The sequence below is a fragment of the Petromyzon marinus genome, chromosome 69 (assembly GCF_048934315.1).
Source record: "Petromyzon marinus isolate PM22_M1 ecotype Great Lakes invasive population chromosome 69, UKy_Petmar_22M1.pri1.0, whole genome shotgun sequence".
Lineage (NCBI taxonomy): Eukaryota > Metazoa > Chordata > Hyperoartia > Petromyzontiformes > Petromyzontidae > Petromyzon > Petromyzon marinus.
In genome coordinates this window covers 5,573,217-5,596,259 of record NC_133735.1, presented here as the reverse complement: position 1 = coordinate 5,596,259, position 23,043 = coordinate 5,573,217, and the positions used below count along the sequence as shown (strand labels likewise).

At 44.6% G+C, this 23,043-nt stretch overlaps 1 protein-coding gene across 1 annotated transcript in view; it reads right to left on the bottom strand.

Moving 5' to 3' along the window:
- The window catches only part of LOC142906728 (uncharacterized), a 67,468-nt gene that overhangs the window by 4,703 nt on the left and 39,722 nt on the right, over positions 1-23,043 (bottom strand). Inside the window, exons 5-6 of the mRNA XM_076055116.1 lie at positions 2,852-2,929; positions 1,052-1,553 (exon numbers count right to left, since the gene is read on the bottom strand). Of these exons, the coding sequence (XP_075911231.1) occupies positions 1,052-1,553; positions 2,852-2,929 (580 nt within the window). The remainder of the gene's footprint in view (positions 1-1,051; positions 1,554-2,851; positions 2,930-23,043) is intronic.

Sequence of the window (23,043 nt, the reverse complement as noted above, 5' to 3'; positions counted from 1 at the left end):
CGTCATCACCGTCGTCATCAGCGTCGTCATCGGCGTCGTCATCGGCGTCGTCATCGGCGTCGTCATCGGCGTCGTCATCACCGTCGTCATCAGCGTCATCATCACCGTCGTCATCACCGTCGTCATCACCGTCGTCATCACCGTCGTCATCACCGTCGTCATCACCGTCGTCATCGGCGTCGTCATCGGCGTCGTCATCGGCGTCGTCATCACCGTCGTCATCACCGTCGTCATCGGCGTCGTCATCGGCGTCGTCATCGGCGTCGTCATCGGCGTCGTCATCACCGTCGTCATCAGCGTCATCATCAGCGTCGTCGTCATCACCGTCGTCATCACCGTCGTCATCACCGTCGTCATCACCGTCGTCATCACCGTCGTCATCACCGTCGTCATCGGCGTCGTCATCGGCGTCGTCATCGGCGTCGTCATCGGCGTCGTCATCGGCGTCGTCATCGGCGTCGTCATCGGCGTCGTCATCGGCGTCGTCATCGGCGTCGTCATCACCGTCGTCATCAGCGTCATCATCAGCGTCGTCGTCATCGGCGTCGTCATCAGCGTCGTCATCGGCGTCGTCATCGGCGTCGTCATCACCGTCGTCATCAATGTCGTCATCGGCGTCGTCATCACCGTCGTCATCAGCGTCGTCATCTGCGTCGTCGTCATCGGCGTCGTCATCGGCGTCGTCATCGGCGTCGTCATCGGCGTCGTCATCGGCGTCGTCATCGGCGTCGTCATCACCGTCGTCATCAGCGTCATCATCAGCGTCGTCGTCATCGGCGTCGTCATCAGCGTCGTCATCGGCGTCGTCATCGGCGTCGTCATCACCATCGTCATCAATGTCGTCATCGGCGTCGTCATCACCGTCGTCATCAGCGTCGTCATCTGCGTCGTCATCACCATCTCTCCCACCCCCCCACCACCCTCCCATCCCCTCCCCACCACTCCCCCCACCACCCCCCCACCCCCCCCACCACCCCCCCACCACCACCCCCCCACCACCACCCCACCACCACCCCCCCCCACCACCCCCCCCACCACCCCCCCCACCCACCAGTGGCCCCCTCCATCGTCTGCGGCTCTCCCCTCCTGCTACTCAGCAGCCGCCCCAGGGCGCCGGCACCACCGGCAGCAGCCACAGCCCCCTTGGCAGTGTCAGCGGCACCACCGGAACCACCGCCACCACCACCATCACCACCACCGTCACAGCCGTCACCACCACCACCACCGCCACCATCAACACCACCAACACCACGACCACCGCCTTCACCACCATCACTGTCACAGCCGTCACCACCACCACCACCACCATTAACACCACCACCACCACCACCATTAACACCACCACCACCACCACCACCATTAACACCACCACCGCCACCACCACCGCCACCACCACCACCACCACCACCGCCACCGCCGCCACCACCGCCGTAGGCGACGTTGCGGAGGGCGCGGCAGGCGGCCAACTCCAGCTGGGCTCGGCCGGAGCCCAGCAGGGCCACGAGAGGAGGAACCCCGCCCAGACGCACCAAGTCGGCCTTGACTCTCTCGTCCTGCAGGGAGAGTGGTGGGGGGGTGAGATAGTGGGGGGGTGAGATAGTGGGGGGGTGAGATAGTGGGGGGGTGAGTGGGTAGGGAGACCAGCAGGGCCACGAGAGGAGGAACCCCGCCCAGACGCACCAAGTCGGCCTTGACTCTCTCATCCTGCAGGGAGAGTGGTGGGGGGGGTGAGATAGTGGGGGGGGTGAGATAGTGGGGGGGTGAGTGGGTAGGGAGACCAGCAGGGCCACGAGAGGAGGAACCCCGCCCAGACGCACCAAGTCGGCCTTGACTCTCTCGTCCTGCAGGGAGAGTGGTGGGGGGGTGAGATAGTGGGGGGGTGAGATAGTGGGGGGGTGAGATAGTGGGGGGGTGAGATAGTGGGGGGGGTGAGATAGTGGGGGGTGAGTGGTTAGGGAGACCAGCAGGTCCACCAGAGGAGTAACCCGCACAGACGCACCAAGTCGGCCTTGACTCTCTCATCCTGCAGGGGGAGTGGTGGGGGGGTGAGATAGTGGGGGGGGGTGAGATAGTGGGGGGTGAGATAGTGGGGGGTGAGTGGGTAGGGAGACCAGCAGGTCCACCAGAGGAGTAACCCGCACAGACGCACCAACTCGGCCTTGACTCTCTCATCCTGCAGGGAGAGTGGTGGGGGGGTGAGATAGTGGGGGGGGGGGGGTGAGATAGTGGGGGGGTGAGATAGTGGGGGGGTGAGATAGTGGGGGGGGGGGTGGTGATGGGGGTAGTTGCTGTGGTAGTAGTGGTGGTAGTGATGGTGGTGGTTGTGGTGGTGGTGGTTGTGGTAGTGGTGGTTGTGGTGGTTGTTGTTGTGGTGGTTGTGCTACCTTGTAACAGAGGTGCTGGATGTAGTGGTAGTGGTTGTGGTGGGGGTGGTGGTAGTGGTGGTTATAGTGGTGGTTGTTGTTGTGGTAGTTGTGGTAGTTGTTGTGGTAGTGGTAGTGGTTGTTGTTGTGGTGGTCGTAGTTGTTGTGGTTGTTGTAGTGGTTGTTGTTGTGGTGGTGGTAGTGGTTGTAGTGGCGGTTGTAGTGGTGGTTGTAGTTGTTGTAGTTGTTGTGGTAGTTGTTCTGGTTCCTATAGTTGTTGTTGTAGTTGTTATAGTTGTTGTGGTAGTGGTTGTGGTGGTTGTTGTGGTGGTTGTGCTACCTTGTAACAGAGGTGCTGGATGTAGTGGTGGTTGTAGTAGTAGTAGTGGTGGTAGTGGTGGTAGTCGTGGTGGTGGTTGTGGTAGTTGTTGTTGTGGTTGTTGTGGTTGTTGTAGTTGTTGTTGTAGTTGTTGTTGTGGTTGTGCTACCTTGTAACAGAGGTGCTGGATGTAGGCAGCTGCATTCGCCTTGACAGAGTCCAGGGAGTGAGTAAGCATGGCGATCACCTGCACACAGACACAGACAAAGGTGCCCCAGGTAGCCTCACGCAGTGCTGTCAGGGCAAGTGTGGCACACACAGAGTGGGTGGTGAGTTGGTGGGTCAGCACCACCACCCACCCACTCAATCACTCACCCACTCACTCAACCACTCACCCAATCACTCACTCACTCACCCACTCACGAAAAATCCTCCAAAATTCCAAAGAACCCCACCAAAAAACCCCCAAAACCGCCCCAAAAAAGCCCCAAAACCGCAAAAAATCCCCCCAAAAATCCCAAAAGTTGCAAAAAATCCCTCAAAATTCCAAACAACGCCACCAAAAAACCCGAAAACCGCCCCAAAAAAAACCCCAAAACCGAAACAATCCCAAAAAATCAAAAAGTCGCAAAAAAACCCAAAATTCCAAAGAACCCCACCAAAAAAACGCCAAATCCGCCCCAAAAAAGTCCAAAAACCCATAAAATCCCCAAAATTCCCAAAAGTCGATAAAACCCCCCAAAATTCCAAAGAACCCACCAAAAAAAACCCCAAAACAAGCTAAAAAAGACCCAAACCCCCAATAATTCACAAAAATCCCAAAAGTCGCAAAAAATCCCTCAAAATTCCAAATAACCCCATCAAAAAACCCCAAAACCACCCAAAAAAAGCCCCAAAACCCAAACAATCCCAAAAAAATCCCAAAACTCGCAAAAAATCCCCACAAAATTCCAAAGAACCCCACCAAAAAAACCCCAAAATCGCCCAAAAAACCCCAAAACCCCAACAATCCCAAAAAATCCCAAAAGTCGCAAAAAATCCCCCAAATTTCCAAAGAACCCCACCAAAAAACCCCCAAAACCGCCCCAAAAAGCCCCAAAACCCCAACAATCCCCCAAAAATCCCAAAAGTCGCAAAAAAATCCCTCATAATTCCAAAAAACCCACCACAAAACCCCTAAAACCGCCCAAAAAAGCCCCAAACCCCAAACAATTCCCCAAAAAATCCCAAAATTCGCAAAAATCCCCCAAAATTCCAAAGAGCCCCACCAAAAAACACCAAAACCGCCCCAAAATGCCCGAAAACCCAAACAATTCCCCAAAAAGTTGCAAAAAATCCCGCAAAATTCCAAAGAACCTCACGAAAAAACCCCCAAAAACTGCCCCAAAAAAGCCGCAAAACCCATAAGATCGCAAAAAATCCCAAAAGTCGCAAAAAATCCCTCAAAAATTCAAAGAACCCCACCAAAAAACCCACAAAACCGCCCAAAAAAAGCCCCAAAACCCAAACAATCCCAATAAAATCCGAAAAGTCGCAAAAAATCCCCCAAAATTCCAAAGAACCCCACCAAAAAAAAACCCAAAACCACCCAAAAAAGAACCCCACCAAAAAAACCCCCCAAACCGCCCAAAAAAGCCCCAAAACCCAAACAATCCCCAAAAAATCCCAAAATTCGCAAAAAAATCCCCCCAAATTCCAAAGAACCCCACCAAAAAAATCCAAAACCGCCCAAGAAAAAGCCCCATAACCCCAACAATCCCAAAAAATCCCAAAAGTCGCAAAAATTCCCCCAAATTTCCAAAGATCCCCACCAAAAAACCCCAAAAACCGCCCCAAAAAAGCCCCAAAACCCATAAAATCCCAAAATAATCCCAAAAGTCGCGAAAAATCCCCCAAAATTCCAAAGAACCCTACCAAAAAAACCCCAAAACCGCCCAAAAAAGCCCCAAAACCCATACAACCCCCCAAAAATCCCAAAAGTCGCAAATAATCCCTCATAATTCAAAAGAACCCCACCACAAAACCCCCAAAACCGCCCAAAAAAGCCCCAAAACCCCAATAATCCCCAAGAATCCCAAAAGTGGCAAAAATAACCCAAACATTCCAAAGAACCCCACCACAAAACCCCCAAAACCGCCCAAAAACCCCAAAACCCAAAAAATCCCAAAAGTCGCAAAAAATCCCCAAAATTCCAAAGAACCCCACCAAAAAAACTCTAAAACCGCCCCCAAAAAAGCCCCAAAACCGCAACAACCCCAAAAAAATCCCAAAAGTCGCAAAAAAACCCAAATTTCCATAGAACCCCACCAAAAAACCCCCAAAACCGCCCCAAAAAGCACCAAAACCCATAAAATCCCAAAAAAATCCAAAAAGTCGCAAGAAAATCACCCAAAATTCCAAAGAACCCCACCACAAAACCCCCAAAACCGCCCATTTAAGCCCCAAAACCCAAACAATTCCCCAAAAAATCCCAAAATTTGCAAAAAATCCCCCAAAATTCCAAAGTGCCCCACCAAAAAAATCCAAAACCGCCCAAGAAAAAGCCCCATAACCCCAACAATCCCAAAAAATCCCAAAAGTCGCAAAAATTCCCCCAAATTTCCAAAGAACCCCACCAAAAAACCCCCAAAACCGCCCCAAAAAAGCCCCAAAACCCATAAAATCCCAAAATAATCCCAAAAGTCGCGAAAAATCCCCCAAAATTCCAAAGAACCCCACCAAAAAAACCCGAAAACCGCCCAAAAAAGCCCCAAAACCCATACAACCCCCAAAAAATCCCAAAAGTCGCAAATAATCCCTCATAATTCAAAAGAACCCCACCACAAAACCCCCAAAACCGCCCAAAAAAGCCCCAAAACCCCAGTAATCCCCAAGAATCCCAAAAGTGGCAAAAATAACCCCAAAATTCCAAAGAACCCCACCACAAAACCCCCAAAACCGCCCAAAAACCCCAAAACCCAAAAAATCCCAAAAGTCGCAAAAAATCCCCAAAATTCCAAAGAACCCCACCAAAAAACTCTAAAACCGCCCCCAAAAAAGCCCCAAAACCCCAACAACCCCAAAAAATCCCAAAAGTCGCAAAAAAACCCAAATTTCCATAGAACCCCACCAAAAAACCCCCAAAACCGCCCCAAAAAGCACCAAAACCCATAAAATCCCAAAAAAATCCAAAAAGTCGCAAGAAAATCACCCAAAATTCCAAAGAACCCCACCACAAAACCCCCAAAACCACCCATTTAAGCCCCAAAACCCAAACAATTCCCCCAAAAAATCCCAAAATTTGCAAAAAATCCCCCAAAATTCCAAAGTGCCCCACCAAAAAACACGAAAACCGCCCAAAATGCCCCAAAACCCAAACAATTCCCCATAAAGTCGCAAAAAATCCCCCAAAATTCCAAAGAACCCCACCACAAAACCCCCAAAACCGCCCAAAAAAGCCCCAAAACCCCAATAATCCCCAAGAATCCCAAAAGTCACAAAAACCCCCCAAAAATCCAAAGAACCCCAACAAAAAACCCCAAAACCGCCCCCAAAAAACCCCCCAAAACCCAAACAATCCCAAAAAATCCCAAAAGTCGCAAAAAATCCCCCAAAATTCCAAAGAACCCCACCAAAAAACCACCAAAACCGCCCCAAAATAGACCCTAAACCCATTAAATCCCCAAAAAATCCCAAAAGTCGCAAAAAATCCCCCCAAAATTCCAAAGAACCCCACCACAAAACCCCCAAAACCGCCCAAAAAAGCCCCAAAACCCCAAAAATCCCCAAGAATCCCAAAAGTCAAAAAAAACCCCCAAAATTCCAAAGAACCCTACCAAAAAACCCACAAAACCGCCCAAAAAAGCCCCAAAACCTCAACATTGCCAAAAAAACCCAAAAGTCGCAAAAAATCCCCCAAAATTCCAAAGAACCCCGCCAAAAATTCACCAAAACCGCCCAAAAAAGCCACAAAACCCCAACAATCCCAATAAATCTCAAAAGTCGCAAATAATCCCCAAAAATTCCAAAGAACCTCACCAAAAAACCCATAAAAATCGCCCCAAAAAGCCCCAAAACCCATAAAATCCCCAAAAAATGCCAAAAGTCGCAAAAAATCCCACAAAATTTCAAAGAACTCCACCAAAAAACCCCAAAACCGCCCAAAAAAGCCCCAAAACCCAAACAATTCCCCAAAAAGTCGCAAAAATCTCCCAAAATTCCAAAGAACCCCACCAAAAAAACCCCAAAACCACCCCAAAAAAGTTGCAAAACCCATAAGATCGCAAAAAATCCCAAAAGTCGCAAAAAATCCTCGAAAATTCCAAAGAACCCCACCAAAAAACCCCCAAAACCGCCCAAAAAAAGAACCCCACCAAAAAAACCCCCAAACCACCCAAAAAAGCCCCAAAACCCAAACAATCCCAAAAAAATTCCCAAAAGTCGCAATAAATCCCCCAAAATTCCAAAGAACCCGACCAAAAAACTCCAAAACCGCCCTCAAAAAAGCCCCAAAACCCGAAAAATCCCCAAGAATCCCAAAAGTCGCAAAAAAACTGCCAAAATTCCAAAGAACCCCACCAAAAAACCCCCAAAACCGCCCAAAAAAGCCCCAAAACCTCAACATTGCCAAAAAAAACCAAAAGTCGCAAAAAATTCCAAAGAACCCAACCAAAAATTCACCAAAACCGCCCAAAAAAGCCACAAAACCCCAACAATGCCAAAAAATCTCAAAAGTCGCAAATAATCCCCAAAAATTCCAAAGAACCCCACCAAAAAAAAACCTAAAAATCGCCCCAAAAAGCCCCAAAACCCATAAAATCCCCCCAAAAATCCCAAAAGTCGCAAAAAATCACACAAAATTTCAAAGAACTCCACCAAAAAACCCCAAAACCGCCCAACAAAGCCCCAAAACCCAAACAATTCCCCAAAAAGTCGCAAAAATCTCCCAAAATTCCAAAGAACCCCACCAAAAAAACCCAAAACCACCCCAAAAAAGCTGCAAAACCCATAAGATCGCAAAAAATCCCAAAAGTCGCAAAAAATCCCCAAAAATTCCAAAGAACCCCACCAAAAAACCCCCAAAACCGCCCAAAAAAAGAACCCTACCAAAAAAACCCCCAAACCGCCCAAAAAAAGCCCCAAAACCCAAACAATCCCAAAAAAAATTCCCAAAAGTCGCAAAAAATCCCCCAAAATTCCAAAGAACCCCACCAAAAAACTCCAAAACCGCCCTCAAAAAAGCCCCAAAACCCCAACAACCCCAAAAAATCCCAAAAGTCGCAAAAAATCCCCCAAATTTCCAAAGAACCCCACCTATAAACCCCCAAAACCACCCCAAAAAGCCCCAAAACCCATAAAATCCCAAAAAAATCACAAAAGTCACAAGAAAATCACCCAAAATCCCAAAGCACCCCACCAAAAAACCTAAAACGGCCCAAAAAAGCATGAAAACCATACAATGCCAAAAAAATCCCAAAAGTCGCAAAAAAATCCCTCATAATTCCATAGAACCCCACCACAAAACCCCCAAAACTGCCCAAAAAAGCCCCAAAACCCAAACAATTCCCCAAAAAGTCGCAAAAAATCCCCCAAAATTCCAAGGAACCTCACCAAAAAGCCCCAAAAACTGCCCCAAAAAAGCCGCAAAACCCATGAGATTGCAAAAAAATCTCCCAAAAGCCACAAAAAATCCCCCAAAATTCCAAAGAACCCCACCGAAAAACCCCCCAAATCGCCCAAAAAAACCCCAAAACCCAAAAAATCCCAAAAAATCCCAAAAGTCGCAAAAAATCCCCCAAAATTCCAAAGAACTCCACGGAAAAAACTCCAAAACCGCCCCAAAAAACCCCCAAATCCCCAACAATCCCAAAAAATCCCAAAAGTCGCAAAAAATCCCCCAAATCTCCAAAGAACCCCACCAAAAAACCCCCAAAAACCACCCCAAAAAGCCCCAAAACCCATAAAATCCAAAAAAAATCCCAAAAGTCGCAAGAAAATCCCCCAAAATTCCAAAGCATCCCACCACAAAACCCCCAAAACCGCACAAAAAGCCCCAAAACCCAAACAATTCCCCCAAAAATCACAAAAGTCGCAAAAAATCCCCCAAAATTCCAAAGAACCCCACCAAAAAACCCCTAAAAACTGCCCCAAAAAGCCCCAAAACCCAAACAATTCCAAATAAATCCCAAAAGTCGCTAAAAATCCCTCAAAATTCCAAAGAACCCCACCAAAAAACCCCCAAAACCGCCCAAAAAAGCCCCAAAACCAGAACAATCCCAAAAAATCCCAAAAGTCGCAAAAAATCACCCAAAATTCCAAAGAACCCCACCAAAAAACCCCAAAACTGCCCAAAAAAGCCTGAAAACCATACAATCCCAAAAAAATCCCAAAAGTCGGAAAAAAATCCCTCATAATTCCAAAGAACCCCACCACAAAACCCCCAAAACCACCCAAAAAAGCCCCAAAACCCCAAAAATCCCCAAGAATCCCAAAAGTCAAAAAAAAACCCCAAAATTCCAAAGAACCCTACCAAAAAACCCACAAAACCGCCCAAAAAAGCCCCAAAACCTCAACATTGCCAAAAAAACCCAAAAGTCGCAAAAAATCCCCCAAAATTCCAAATAACCCCGCCAAAAATTCACCAAAACCGCCCAAAAAAGCCACAAAACCCCAACAATCCCAATAAATCTCAAAAGTCGCAAATAATCCCCAAAAATTCCAAAGAACCTCACCAAAAAACCCATAAAAATCGCCCCAAAAAGCCCCAAAACCCATAAAATCCCCAAAAATGCCAAAAGTCGCAAAAAATCCCACAAAATTTCAAAGAACTCCACCAAAAAACCCCAAAACCGCCCAAAAAAGCCCCAAAACCCAAACAATTCCCCAAAAAGTCGCAAAAATCTCCCAAAATTCCAAAGAACCCCACCAAAAAAACCCCAAAACCACCCCAAAAAAGTTGCAAAACCCATAAGATCGCAAAAAATCCCAAAAGTCGCAAAAAATCCTCGAAAATTCCAAAGAACCCCACCAAAAAACCCCCAAAACCGCCCAAAAAAAGAACCCCACCAAAAAAACCCCCAAACCACCCAAAAAAGCCCCAAAACCCAAACAATCCCAAAAAAATTCCCAAAAGTCGCAATAAATCCCCCAAAATTCCAAAGAACCCGACCAAAAAACTCCAAAACCGCCCTCAAAAAAGCCCCAAAACCCGTAAAAATCCCCAAGAATCCCAAAAGTCGCAAAAAAACTGCCAAAATTCCAAAGAACCCCACCAAAAAACCCCCAAAACCGCCCAAAAAAGCCCCAAAACCTCAACATTGCCAAAAAAACCCAAAAGTCGCAAAAAATTCCAAAGAACCCAACCAAAAATTCACCAAAACCGCCCAAAAAAGCCACAAAACCCCAACAATGCCAAAAAATCTCAAAAGTCGCAAATAATCCCCAAAAATTCCAAAGAACCCCACCAAAAAAAAACCTAAAAATCGCCCCAAAAAGCCCCAAAACCCATAAAATCCCCCAAAAAATCCCAAAAGTCGCAAAAAATCACACAAAATTTCAAAGAACTCCACCAAAAAACCCCAAAACCGCCCAACAAAGCCCCAAAACCCAAACAATTCCCCAAAAAGTCGCAAAAATCTCCCAAAATTCCAAAGAACCCCACCAAAAAAAACCCAAAACCACCCCCAAAAAGCTGCAAAACCCATAAGATCGCAAAAAATCCCAAAAGTCGCAAAAAATCCCCAAAAATTCCAAAGAACCCCACCAAAAAACCCCCAAAACCGCCCAAAAAAAGAACCCTACCAAAAAAACCCCCAAACCGCCCAAAAAAAGCCCCAAAACCCAAACAATCCCAAAAAAAATTCCCAAAAGTCGCAAAAAATCCCCCAAAATTCCAAAGAACCCCACCAAAAAACTCCAAAACCGCCCTCAAAAAAGCCCCAAAACCCCAACAACCCCAAAAAATCCCAAAAGTCGCAAAAAATCCCCCAAATTTCCAAAGAACCCCACCTATAAACCCCCAAAACCACCCCAAAAAGCCCCAAAACCCATAAAATCCCAAAAAAATCACAAAAGTCACAAGAAAATCACCCAAAATCCCAAAGCACCCCACCAAAAAACCTAAAACGACCCAAAAAAGCATGAAAACCATACAATGCCAAAAAAATCCCAAAAGTCGCAAAAAAATCCCTCATAATTCCATAGAACCCCACCACAAAACCCCCAAAACTGCCCAAAAAAGCCCCAAAACCCAAACAATTCCCCAAAAAGTCGCAAAAAATCCCCCAAAATTCCAAGGAACCTCACCAAAAAGCCCCCAAAACTGCCCCAAAAAAGCCGCAAAACCCATAAGATTGCAAAAAAATCTCCCAAAAGCCACAAAAAATCCCCCAAAATTCCAAAGAACCCCACCGAAAAACCCCCCAAATCGCCCAAAAAAACCCCAAAACCCAAAAAATCCCAAAAAATCCCAAAAGTCGCAAAAAATCCCCCAAAATTCCAAAGAACTCCACGGAAAAAACTCCAAAACCGCCCCAAAAAACCCCCAAATCCCCAACAATCCCAAAAAATCCCAAAAGTCGCAAAAAATCCCCCAAATCTCCAAAGAACCCCACCAAAAAACCCCCAAAAACCACCCCAAAAAGCCCCAAAACCCATAAAATCCAAAAAAAATCCAAAAAGTCGCAAGAAAATCCCCCAAAATTCCAAAGCATCCCACCACAAAACCCCCAAAACCGCACAAAAAGCCCCAAAACCCAAACAATTCCCCCAAAAATCACAAAAGTCGCAAAAAATCCCCCAAAATTCCAAAGAACCCCACCAAAAAACCCCTAAAAACTGCCCCAAAAAGCCCCAAAACCCAAACAATTCCAAATAAATCCCAAAAGTCGCTAAAAATCCCTCAAAATTCCAAAGAACCCCACCAAAAAACCCCCAAAACCGCCCAAAAAAGCCCCAAAACCAGAACAATCCCAAAAAATCCCAAAAGTCGCAAAAAATCACCCAAAATTCCAAAGAACCCCACCAAAAAACCCCAAAACTGCCCAAAAAAGCCTGAAAACCATACAATCCCAAAAAAATCCCAAAAGTCGGAAAAAAATCCCTCATAATTCCAAAGAACCCCACCACAAAACCCCCAAAACCACCCAAAAAAGCCCCAAAACCCAAACAATTCCCCAAAAAATCCCAAAATTTGCATAAAATCCCCCAAAATTCCAAAGAGCCCCACCAAAAAACACCAAAACCGCCCAAAAATGCCCCAAAACCCAAACAATTCCCCAAAAAGTCACAAAAAATCCCCCAAAATTCCATAGAACCCCACCACAAAACCCCCAAAACCGCCCAAAAAAGCCCCAAAACCCCAATAATCCCCAAGAATCCCAAAAGTCGCAAAAAACCCCCAAAATTCCAAAGAACCCCACCAAAAAAAACCCAAAACCGCTCAAAAAAGCCCCAAAACCCCAACAATCCCAAATAATCCCAAAAGTCGCAAAAAATCCCCCAAAATTCCAAAGAACCCCACCAAACAAACCCCAAAACGCCCCAAAAGAGCCGCAAAAACAATAAAATCCCCAAAAATCCCAAAAGTCGCAAAAAAATCCCCCAAAATTCCAAAGAACCCCACCACAAAACCCCCAAAACCGCCCAAAAAAGCCCCAAAACCCCAATAATCCCCAAGAATCCCAAAAGTCAAAAAAACCTCCCAAAAATCCAAAGAACCCCAACAAAAAACCCAAAAACTGCCCCAAAAAAAGCCGCAAAACCCAAACAATTCCTCAAAAAATCCCAAAATTTGCAAAAATCCCCCAAAATTCCAAAGAGCCCCACCAAAAAACACCAAAACCGCCCAAAAATGCCCCAAAACCCAAACAATTCCCCAAAAAGTCGCAAAAAATCCCCCAAAATTCCATAGAACCCCACCACAAAACCCCCAAAACCGCCCAAAAAAGCCCCAAAACCCCAATAATCCCCAAGAATCCCAAAAGTCGCAAAAAACCCCCAAAATTCTAAAGAACCCCACAAAAAAAAACCCAAAACCGCTCAAAAAAGCCCCAAAACCCCAACAATCCCAAAAAAATCCCAAAAGTCGCAAAAAATCCCGCAAAATTCCAAAGAACCCCACCAAACAAACCCCAAAACGCCCCAAAAGAGCCGCAAAAACAATAAAATCCCCAAAAATCCCAAAAGTCGCAAAAAAAAACCCCAAAATTCCAAAGAACCCCACCACAAAACCCCCAAAAGCGCCCAAAAAAGCCACAAAACCCCAATAATCCCCAAGAATCCCAAAAGTCACAAAAACCTCCCAAAAATCCAAAGAACCCCAACAAAAAACCGCCCCAAAAAAAGCCCCAAAACCCAAACAATCCCAAAAATTGCAAAAGTCACGAAAAATCCCCCAAAATTCCAAAGAACCCCACCAAAAAACCCCCCAAATCGCCCAAAAAACACCAAAAACCCAAACAATCCCAAAATATCCCAAAAGTCGCAAAAAAACCCCCAAAATTCCAAAGAACACCACCAAAAAACCACCAAAACTGCCCCAAAATAGACCCAAAACCCATTAAATCCCCCAAAAATCCCAAAAGTCGCAAAAATCCCCCAAAAATTCCAAAGAACCCCACCACAAAACCCCCAAAACAGCCCAAAAAAGCCCCAAAACCCCAAAAATCCCCAAGAATCCCAAAAGTCCCAAAAAAACCCCAAAATTTCAAAGAACCCCACCAAAACCTCCCAAAACCGCCCAAAAAAGCCCCAAAACCTCAACATTGCCAAAAAAATCCCAAAAGTCGCAAAAAATCCCCCAAAATTCCAAAGAACCCCACCAAAAATTCACCAAAAACGCCCAAAAAAGCCACAAAACCCCAAAAATCCCAAAAAATCTCAAAAGACGCAAAATAATCCCCAAAAATTCCAAAGAACCCCACCAAAAAAACCCTAAAAATCGCCCCAAAAAGCCCCAAAACCCATAAAATCCCCCAAAAAATCCCAAAAGTCGCAAAAAATCCCCCAAAATTCCAAAGAGCCCCACCAAACAAACCCCAAAATGCCCCAAAAGAGCCGCAAAAACAATAAAATCCCCAAAAATCCCAAAAGTCGCAAAAAAATCCCCCAGAATTCCAAAGAACCCCACCACAAAACCCCCAAAACCGCCCAAAAAAGCCCCAAAACCCCAATAATCCCCAAGAATCCCAAAAGTCACAAAAACCTCCCAAAAATCCAAAGAACCCCAACAAAAAACCCAAAAACCGCCCCAAAAAAAGCCCCAAAACCCAAACAATCCCAAAAATTGCAAAAGTCACGAAAAATCCCCCAAAATTCCAAAGAACCCCACCAAAAAACCCCCAAAATCGCCCAAAAAACACCAAAAACCCAAACAATCCCAAAATATCCCAAAAGTCGCAAAAAAACCCCCAAAATTCCAAAGAACACCACCAAAAAACCACCAAAACTGCCCCAAAATAGACCCAAAACCCATTAAATCCCCCAAAAATCCCAAAAGTCGCAAAAATCCCCCAAAAATTCCAAAGAACCCCACCACAAAACCCCCAAAACAGCCCAAAAAAGCCCCAAAACCCCAAAAATCCCCAAGAATCCCAAAAGTCCCAAAAAACCCCCAAAATTTCAAAGAACCCCACCAAAAAACCCCCAAAACCGCCCAAAAAAGCCCCAAAACCTCAACATTGCCAAAAAATCCCAAAAGTCGCAAAAAATCCCCCAAAATTCCAAAGAACCCCACCAAAAATTCACCAAAAACGCCCAAAAAAGCCACAAAACCCCAAAAATCCCAAAAAATCTCAAAAGACGCAAAATAATCCCCAAAAATTCCAAAGAACCCCACCAAAAAACCCCTAAAAATCGCCCCAAAAAGCCCCACAACCCATAAAATCCCCCAAAAAATCCCAAAAGTCGCAAAAAATCCCACAAAATTTCAAAGAACTCCACCAAAAAGCCCCAAAACCCAAACAATTCCCCAAAAAGTCGCAAAAATCTCCCAAAATTCCAAAGAACCCCACCAAAAAAACCCCAAAACCGCCCAAAAAAAGCTGCAAAACCCATAAGATCGCAAAAAATCCCAAAAGTCGCAAAAAATCCCCGAAAATTCCAAAGAACCCCACCAAAAAACCCCCAAAACCGCCCAAAAAAAGAACCCCACCAAAAAAACCCCCAAACCGCCCAAAAAAAGCCCCAAAACCCAAACAATCCGAAAAAAAATTCCCAAAAGTCGCAAAAAATCCCCCAAAATTCCAAAGAACCCCACCAAAAAACTCCAAAACCGCCCTCAAAAAAGCCCCAAAACCCCAACAACCCCAAAAGTCGCAAAAAATCCCCCAAATTTCCAAAGAACCCCACCTATAAACCTCCAAAACCGCCCCAAAAAGCCCCAAAACCCATAAAATCCCAAAAAAATCACAAAAGTCACAAGAAAATCACCCAAAATTCCAAAGCACCCCACCAAAAACCCCAAAACCGCCCAAAAAAGCACAAAAACCATACAATCCCAAAAAAATCCCAAAAGTCGCAAAAAAATCCCGCATAATTCCATAGAACCCCACCACAAAACCCCCAAAACCGCCCAAAAAAGCCCCAAAACCCAAACAATTCCCCAAAAAGTCGCAAAAAATCCCCCAAAATTCCAAAGAACCTCACCAAAAAACCCCAAAAAACGGCCCCAAAAAAGCCGCAAAACCCATAAGATTGCAAAAAAATCTCCCAAAAGTCACAAAAAATCCCCCAAAATTCCAAAGAACCCCTCTGAAAAACCCCCCAAATCGCCCAAAAAAAACCCAAAACCCAAAAAATCCCAAAAAATCCCAAAAGTCGCAAAAAATCCCCCAAAATTCCAAAGAACTCCACCGAAAAAACTCCAAAACCGCCCCAAAAAAACCCCAAATCCCCAACAATCCCAAAAAATCCCAAAAGTCGCAAAAAATCCCCCCAATTCCACCAAAAAACCCCCCAAAAAACTGCCCCCAAAAAGCCCCAAAACCCATAAAATAAAAAAAAAATCCCAAAAGTCGCAAGAAAATCCCCCCAAATTCCAAAGCATCCCACCACAAAACCCCCAAAACCGCCCAAAAAGCCCCAAAACCTAAACAATTCCCCAAAAAATCACAAAAGTCGCAAAAAATCCCCCAAAAATCCAAAGAACCCCACCAAAAAACCCCTAAACACTGCCCGAAAAAAGCCCCAAAACCCAAACAATTCCAAATAAATCCCAAAAGTCGCTGAAAATACCTAAAAATTCCAAAGAACCCCACCAAAAAAACCCCAAAACTGCCCAAAAAAGCCCCAAAACCCGAACAATCCCAAAAAATCCCAAAAGTCGCAAAAAATCACCCAACATTCCAAAGAACCCCACCACAAAACCCCCAAAACCACCCAAAAAAGCCCCAAAACCCAAACAATTCCCCAAAAAATCCCAAAATTTGCAAAAAATCCCCAAACATTCCAAAGAGTCCCACCAAAAAACACCAAAACCGCCCAAAAATGCCCCAAAACCCAAACAATTCCCCAAAAAGTCGCAAAAAATCCCCCAAAATTCCATAGAACCCCACCACAAAACCCCCAAAACCGCCCAAAAAAGCCCCAAAACCCCAATAATCCCCAAGAATCCCAAAAGTCACAAAAAAAACCCCCAAAATTCCAAAGAACCCCACCAAAAAAAACCCAAAACGCCCCAAAAGAGCCGCAAAAACAATAAAATCCCCAAAAATCCCAAAAGTCGCAAAAAAATCCCCCACAATTCCAAAGAACCCCACCAAAAAACCCCCAAAATCGCCCAAAAAACACCAAAAACCCAAACAATCCCAAAATATCCCAAAAGTCGCAAAAAAACCCCCAAAATTCCAAAGAACACCACCAAAAAACCACTAAAACCGCCCCAAAATAGACCCAAAACCCATTAAATCCCCCCAAAATCCCAAAAGTCGCAAAAAATCCCCCAAATTTCCAAAGAACCCCACCAAAAAACCCCCCAAAAAACTGCCCCAAAAAAGCCCCAAAACCCATAAAATCAAAAAAAATCCCAAAAGTCGCAAGAAAATCCCCCAAAATTCCAAAGCATCCCACCACAAAACCCCCAAAACCGCCCTAAAAGCCCCAAAACCCAAACAATTCCCCAAAAAAATCACAAAAGTCGCAAAAAATCCCCCAAAAATCCAAAGAACCCCACCAAAAAACCCCTAAACACTGCCCAAAAAAAGCCCCAAAACCCAAACAATTCCAAGTAAATCCCAAAAGTCGCTAAAAATACCTCAAAATTCTAAAGAACCCCACCAAAAAAACCCCAAAACCGCCCAAAAAAGCCCCAAAACCCGAACAATCCCAAAAAATCCCAAAAGTCGCAAAAAATCACCCAAAATTCCGAAGAACCCCACCAAAAAACCCCAAAACTGCCCAAAAAAGCCTGAAAACCATACAATCCCAAAGAAATCCCAAAAATTTGAAAAAAATCCCTCATTATTCCAAAGAACCCCACCACAAAACCCCCAAAACCACCCAAAAAAGCCCCAAAACCCAAACAATTCCCCAAAAAATCCCAAAATTTGCAAAAAATCCCCCAAAATTCCAAAGAGCCCCACCAAAAAACACCAAAATCGCCCAAAAATGCCCCAAAACCCAAACAATTCCCCAAAAAGTCGCAAAAAATCCCCCAAAATTCCATAGAACCCCACCACAAAACCCCTAAAACCGCCCAAAAAAGCCCCAAAACCCCAATAATCCCCAAGAATCCAAAAGTCGCAAAAAACCCCCAAAATTCCAAAGAACCCCACCAAAAAAAACCCAAAACCGCTCAAAAAAGCCCCAAAACCCCAACAATCCCAAAAAATCCCAAAAGTCGCAAAAAATCCCCCAAAATTCCAAAGAACCCCACCAAACAAACCCCAAAACGCCCCAAAAGAGCCGCAAAAACAATAAAATCCCCAAAAATCCCAAAAGTCGCAAAAAAATCCCACAAAATTCCAAAGAACCCCACCAAAAAACCCCCAAAATCGCCCAAAAAAACACCAAAAACCCAAACAATCCCAAAATATCCCAAAAGTCGCAAAAAAACCCCAAAATTCCAAAGAACACCACCAAAAAACCACCAAAACCGCCCCAGAATAGACCCAAAACCCATTAAATCCCCCAAAAATCCCAAAAGTCGCAAAAAATCCCCCAAAAATTCCAAAGAACCCCACCACAAAACCCCCAAAACAGCCCAAAAAAGCCCCAAAACCCCAAAAATCCCCAAGAATCCCAAAAGTCGCAAAAAAACCCCAACATTCCTAAGAACCCCACCAAAAAACCCCCAAAACCGCCCAAAAAAGCCCCAAAACCTCAACATTGCCAAAAAATCCCAAAAGTCGCAAAAAATCCCCCAAAATTCCAAAGAACCCCACCAAAAATTCACCAAAAACGCCCAAAAAAGCCACAAAACCCCAAAAATCCCAAAAAATCTCAAAAGACGCAAAATAATCCCCAAAAATTCCAAAGAACCCCACCAAAAAACCCCTAAAAATCGCCCCAAAAAGCCCCAAAACCCATAAAATCCCCAAAAAATCCCAAAAGTCGCAAAAAATCCCACAAAATTTCAAAGTACTCCACCAAAAAACCCCCAAACCGCCCAAAAAAGCCCCAAAACCCAAACAATTCCCCAAAAAGTCGCAAAAATCTCCCAAAATTCCAAAGAACCCCACCAAAAAAACCCCAAAACCGCCCCAAAAAAGCTGCAAAACCCATAAGATCGCAAAAAATCCCAAAAGTCGCAAAAAATCCCCGAAAATTCCAAAGAACCCCACCAAAAAACCCCCAAAACCGCCCAAAAAAAGAACCCCACCAAAAAAACCCCCAAACCGCCCAAAAAAAGCCCCAAAACCCAAACAATCCGAAAAAAAATTCCCAAAAGTCGCAAAAAATCCCCCAAAATTCCAAAGAACCCCACCAAAAAACTCCAAAACCGCCCTCAAAAAAGCCCCAAAACCCCAACAACCCCAAAAAATCCCAAAAGTCGCAAAAAATCCCCCAAATTTCCAAAGAAGCCCACCTATAAACCCCCAAAACCGCCCCAAAAAGCCCCAAAACCCATAAAATCCCCAAAAAAAATCACAAAAGTCACAAGAAAATCACCCAAAATTCCAAAGCACCCCACCAAAAACCCCAAAACTGCCCAAAAAAGCACGAAAACCATACAATCCCAAAAAAATCCCAAAGTCGCAAAAAATCCCGCATAATTCCATAGAACCCCACCACAAAACCCCCAAAACCGGCCAAAAAAGCCCCAAAACCCAAACAATTCCCCAAAAAGTCGCAAAAAATCCCCCAAAATTCCAAAGAACCTCACCAAAAAACCCCAAAAACTGCCCCAAAAAAGCCGCAAAACCCATAAGATTGCAAAAAAATCTCCCAAAAGTCACAAAAAAATCCCCCAAAATTCCAAAGAACCCCTCCGAAAAACCCCCCAAATCGCCCAAAAAACCCCCAAAACCCAAAAACTCCCAAAAAATCCCAAAAGTCGCAAAAATTCCCCCAAAATTCCAAAGAACTCCACCGAAAAAACTCCAAAACCGCCCCAAAAAAACCCCAAATCCCCAACAATCCCAAAAAATCCCAAAAGTCGCAAAAATCCCCCAAATTTCCAAAGAACCCCACCAAAAAACCCCCCAAAAAACTGCCCCAAAAAAGCCCCAAAACCCATAAAATCCAAAAAAATCCCAAAAGTCGCAAGAAAATCCCCGAAAATTCCAAAGAACCCCACCAAAAAACCCCCAAAACCGCCCAAAAAAAGAACCCCACCAAAAAAACCCCCAAACCGCCCAAAAAAAGCCCCAAAACCCAAACAATCTGAAAAAAAATTCCCAAAAGTCGCAAAAAATCCCCCAAAATTCCAAAGAACCCCACCAAAAAACTCCAAAACTGCCCTCAAAAAAGCCCCAAAACCCCAACAACCCCAAAAAATCCCAAAAGTCGCAAAAAATCCCCCAAATTTCCAAAGAAGCCCACCTATAAACCCCCAAAACCGCCCCAAAAAGCCCCACAACCCATAAAATCCCAAAAAAAAATCACAAAAGTCACAAGAAAATCACCCAAAATTCCAAAGCATGCCACCAAAAACCCCAAAACCGCCCAAAAAAGCACGAAAACCATACAATCCCAAAGAAATCCCAAAAGTCGCAAAAAAATCCCGCATAATTCCATAGAACCCCACCACAAAACCCCCAAAACCGCCCAAAAAAGCCCCAAAACCCAAACAATTCCCCAAAAAGTCACAAAAAAATCCCCCAAAATTCCAAAGAACCCCTCTGAAAAACCCCCCAAATCGCCCAAAAAACCCCCAAAACCCAAAAAATCCCAAAAAATCCCAAAAGTCGCAAAAAATCCCCCAAAATTCCAAAGAACTCCACTGAAAAAACTCCAAAACCGCCCCAAAAAAACCCCAAATACCCAACAATCCCAAAAAATCCCAAAAGTCGCAAAAAATCCACCACATTTCCAAAGAACCCCACCAAAAAACCCCCCAAAAAACTGCCCCAAAAAAGCCCCAAAACCCATAAAATCCAAAAAAATCCCAAAAGTCGCAAGAAAATCCCCCCAAATTCCAAAGCATCCCACCACAAAACCCCCAAAACCGCCCAAAAAGCCCCAAAACCCAAACAATTCCCCAAAAAATCACAAAAGTCGCAAAAAATCCCCCAAAAATCCAAAGAACCCCACCAAAAAACCCCTAAAAACTGCCCGAAAAAAGCCCCAAAAGCCAAACAATTCCAAATAAATCCCAAAAGTCGCTAAAAATACCTCAAAATTCCAAAGCATCCCACCACAAAACCCCCAAAACCGCCCAAAAAGCCCCAAAACCCAAACAATTCCCCAAAAAATCACAAAAGTCGCAAAAAATCCCCCAAAAATCCAAAGAACCCCACCAAAAAACCCCTAAAAACTGCCCGAAAAAAGCCCCAAAAGCCAAACAATTCCAAATAAATCCCAAAAGTCGCTAAAAATACCTCAAAATTCCAAAGAACCCCACCAAAAAACCCCCAAAACCGCCCAAAAAAGCCCCAAAACCCGAACAATCCCAAAAAATCCCAAAAGTCGCAAAAAATCACCCAAAATTCCAAAGAACCCCACCAAAAAACCCCAAAACTACCCAAAAAAGCATGAAAACCATACAATCCCAAAGAAATCCCAAAAATCGGAAAAAAATCCCTCATAATTCCAAAGAACCCCACCACAAAACCCCCAAAACCACCCAAAAAAGCCCCAAAACCCAAACAATTCCCCAAAAAATCCCAAAATTTGCAAAAAATCCCGCCAACATTCCAAAGAGCCCCACCAAAAAACACCAAAACCACCCAAAAATGCCCCAAAACCCAAACAATTCCCCAAAAAGTCGCAAAAAATCCCCCAAAATTCCATAGAACCCCACCACAAAACCCCCAAAACTGCCCAAAAAAGCCCCAAAACCCCAATAATCCCCAAGAATCCCAAAAGTCGCAAAAAAACCCCAAAATTCCAAAGAACCCCACCAAAAAAAACCCAAAACCGCTCAAAAAAGCCCCAAAACCCCAACAATCCCAAAAAAAACCCAAAAGTCGCAAAAAATCCCCCAAAATTCCAAAGAACCCCACCAAACAAACCCCAAAACGCCCCAAAAGAGCCGCAAAAACAATAAAATCCCCAAATATCCCAAAAGTCGCAAACAAATCCCCCAAAATTCCAAAGAACCCCACCACAAAACCCCCAAAACCGCCCAAAAAAGCCCCAAAACCCCAATAATCCCCAAGAATCCCAAAAGTCACAAAAACCTCCCAAAAATCCAAAGAACCCCAACAAAAAACCCAAAAACCGCCCCAAAAAAAGCCCCAAAAACCAAACAATCCCAAAAATTGCAAAAGTCACGAAAAATCCCCCAAAATTAGAAAAAAAGAACCCCACCAAAAAAACCCCAAAATCGCCCAAAAACCCCAAAAACCCAAACAATCCCAAAAAATCCCAAAAGTCGCAAAAAAATCCCACAAAATTCCAAAGAACCCCACCAAAAAACCCCCAAAATCGCCCAAAAAAACACCAAAAACCCAAACAATCCCAAAATATCCCAAAAGTCGCAAAAAAAACCCAAAATTCCAAAGAACACCACCAAAAAACCACCAAAACCGCCCCAGAATAGACCCAAACCCCATTAAATCCCCCAAAAATCCCAAAAGTCGCAAAAAATCCCCCAAAAATTCCAAAGAACCCCACCACAAAACCCCCAAAACAGCCCAAAAAAGCCCCAAAACCCCAAAAATCCCCAAGAATCCCAAAAGTCGCAAAAAAACCCCAACATTCCTAAGAACCCCACCAAAAAACCCCCAAAACCGCCCAAAAAAGCCCCAAAACCTCAACATTGCCAAAAAATCCCAAAAGTCGCAAAAAATCCCCCAAAATTCCAAAGAACTCCACCGAAAAAACTCCAAAACCGCCCCAAAAAAACCCCAAATCCCCAACAATCCCAAAAAATCCCAAAAGTCGCAAAAATCCCCCAAATTTCCAAAGAACCCCACCAAAAAACCCCCCAAAAAACTGCCCCAAAAAAGCCCCAAAACCCATAAAATCCAAAAAAATCCCAAAAGTCGCAAGAAAATCCCCGAAAATTCCAAAGAACCCCACCAAAAAACCCCCAAAACTGCCCAAAAAAAGAACCCCACCAAAAAAACCCCCAAACCGCCCAAAAAAAGCCCCAAAACCCAAACAATCTGAAAAAAAATTCCCAAAAGTCGCAAAAAATCCCCCAAAATTCCAAAGAACCCCACCAAAAAACTCCAAAACTGCCCTCAAAAAAGCCCCAAAACCCCAACAACCCCAAAAAATCCCAAAAGTCGCAAAAAATCCCCCAAATTTCCAAAGAAGCCCACCTATAAACCCCCAAAACCGCCCCAAAAAGCCCCACAACCCATAAAATCCCAAAAAAAAATCACAAAAGTCACAAGAAAATCACCCAAAATTCCAAAGCATGCCACCAAAAACCCCAAAACCGCCCAAAAAAGCACGAAAACCATACAATCCCAAAGAAATCCCAAAAGTCGCAAAAAAATCCCGCATAATTCCATAGAACCCCACCACAAAACCCCCAAAACCGCCCAAAAAAGCCCCAAAACCCAAACAATTCCCCAAAAAGTCACAAAAAAATCCCCCAAAATTCCAAAGAACCCCTCTGAAAAACCCCCCAAATCGCCCAAAAAAACCCCAAAACCCAAAAAATCCCAAAAAATCCCAAAAGTCACAAAAAAATCCCCCAAAATTCCAAAGAACTCCACTGAAAAAACTCCAAAACCGCCCCAAAAAAACCCCAAATACCCAACAATCCCAAAAAATCCCAAAAGTCGCAAAAATCCCCCAAATTTCCAAAGAACCCCACCAAAAAACCCC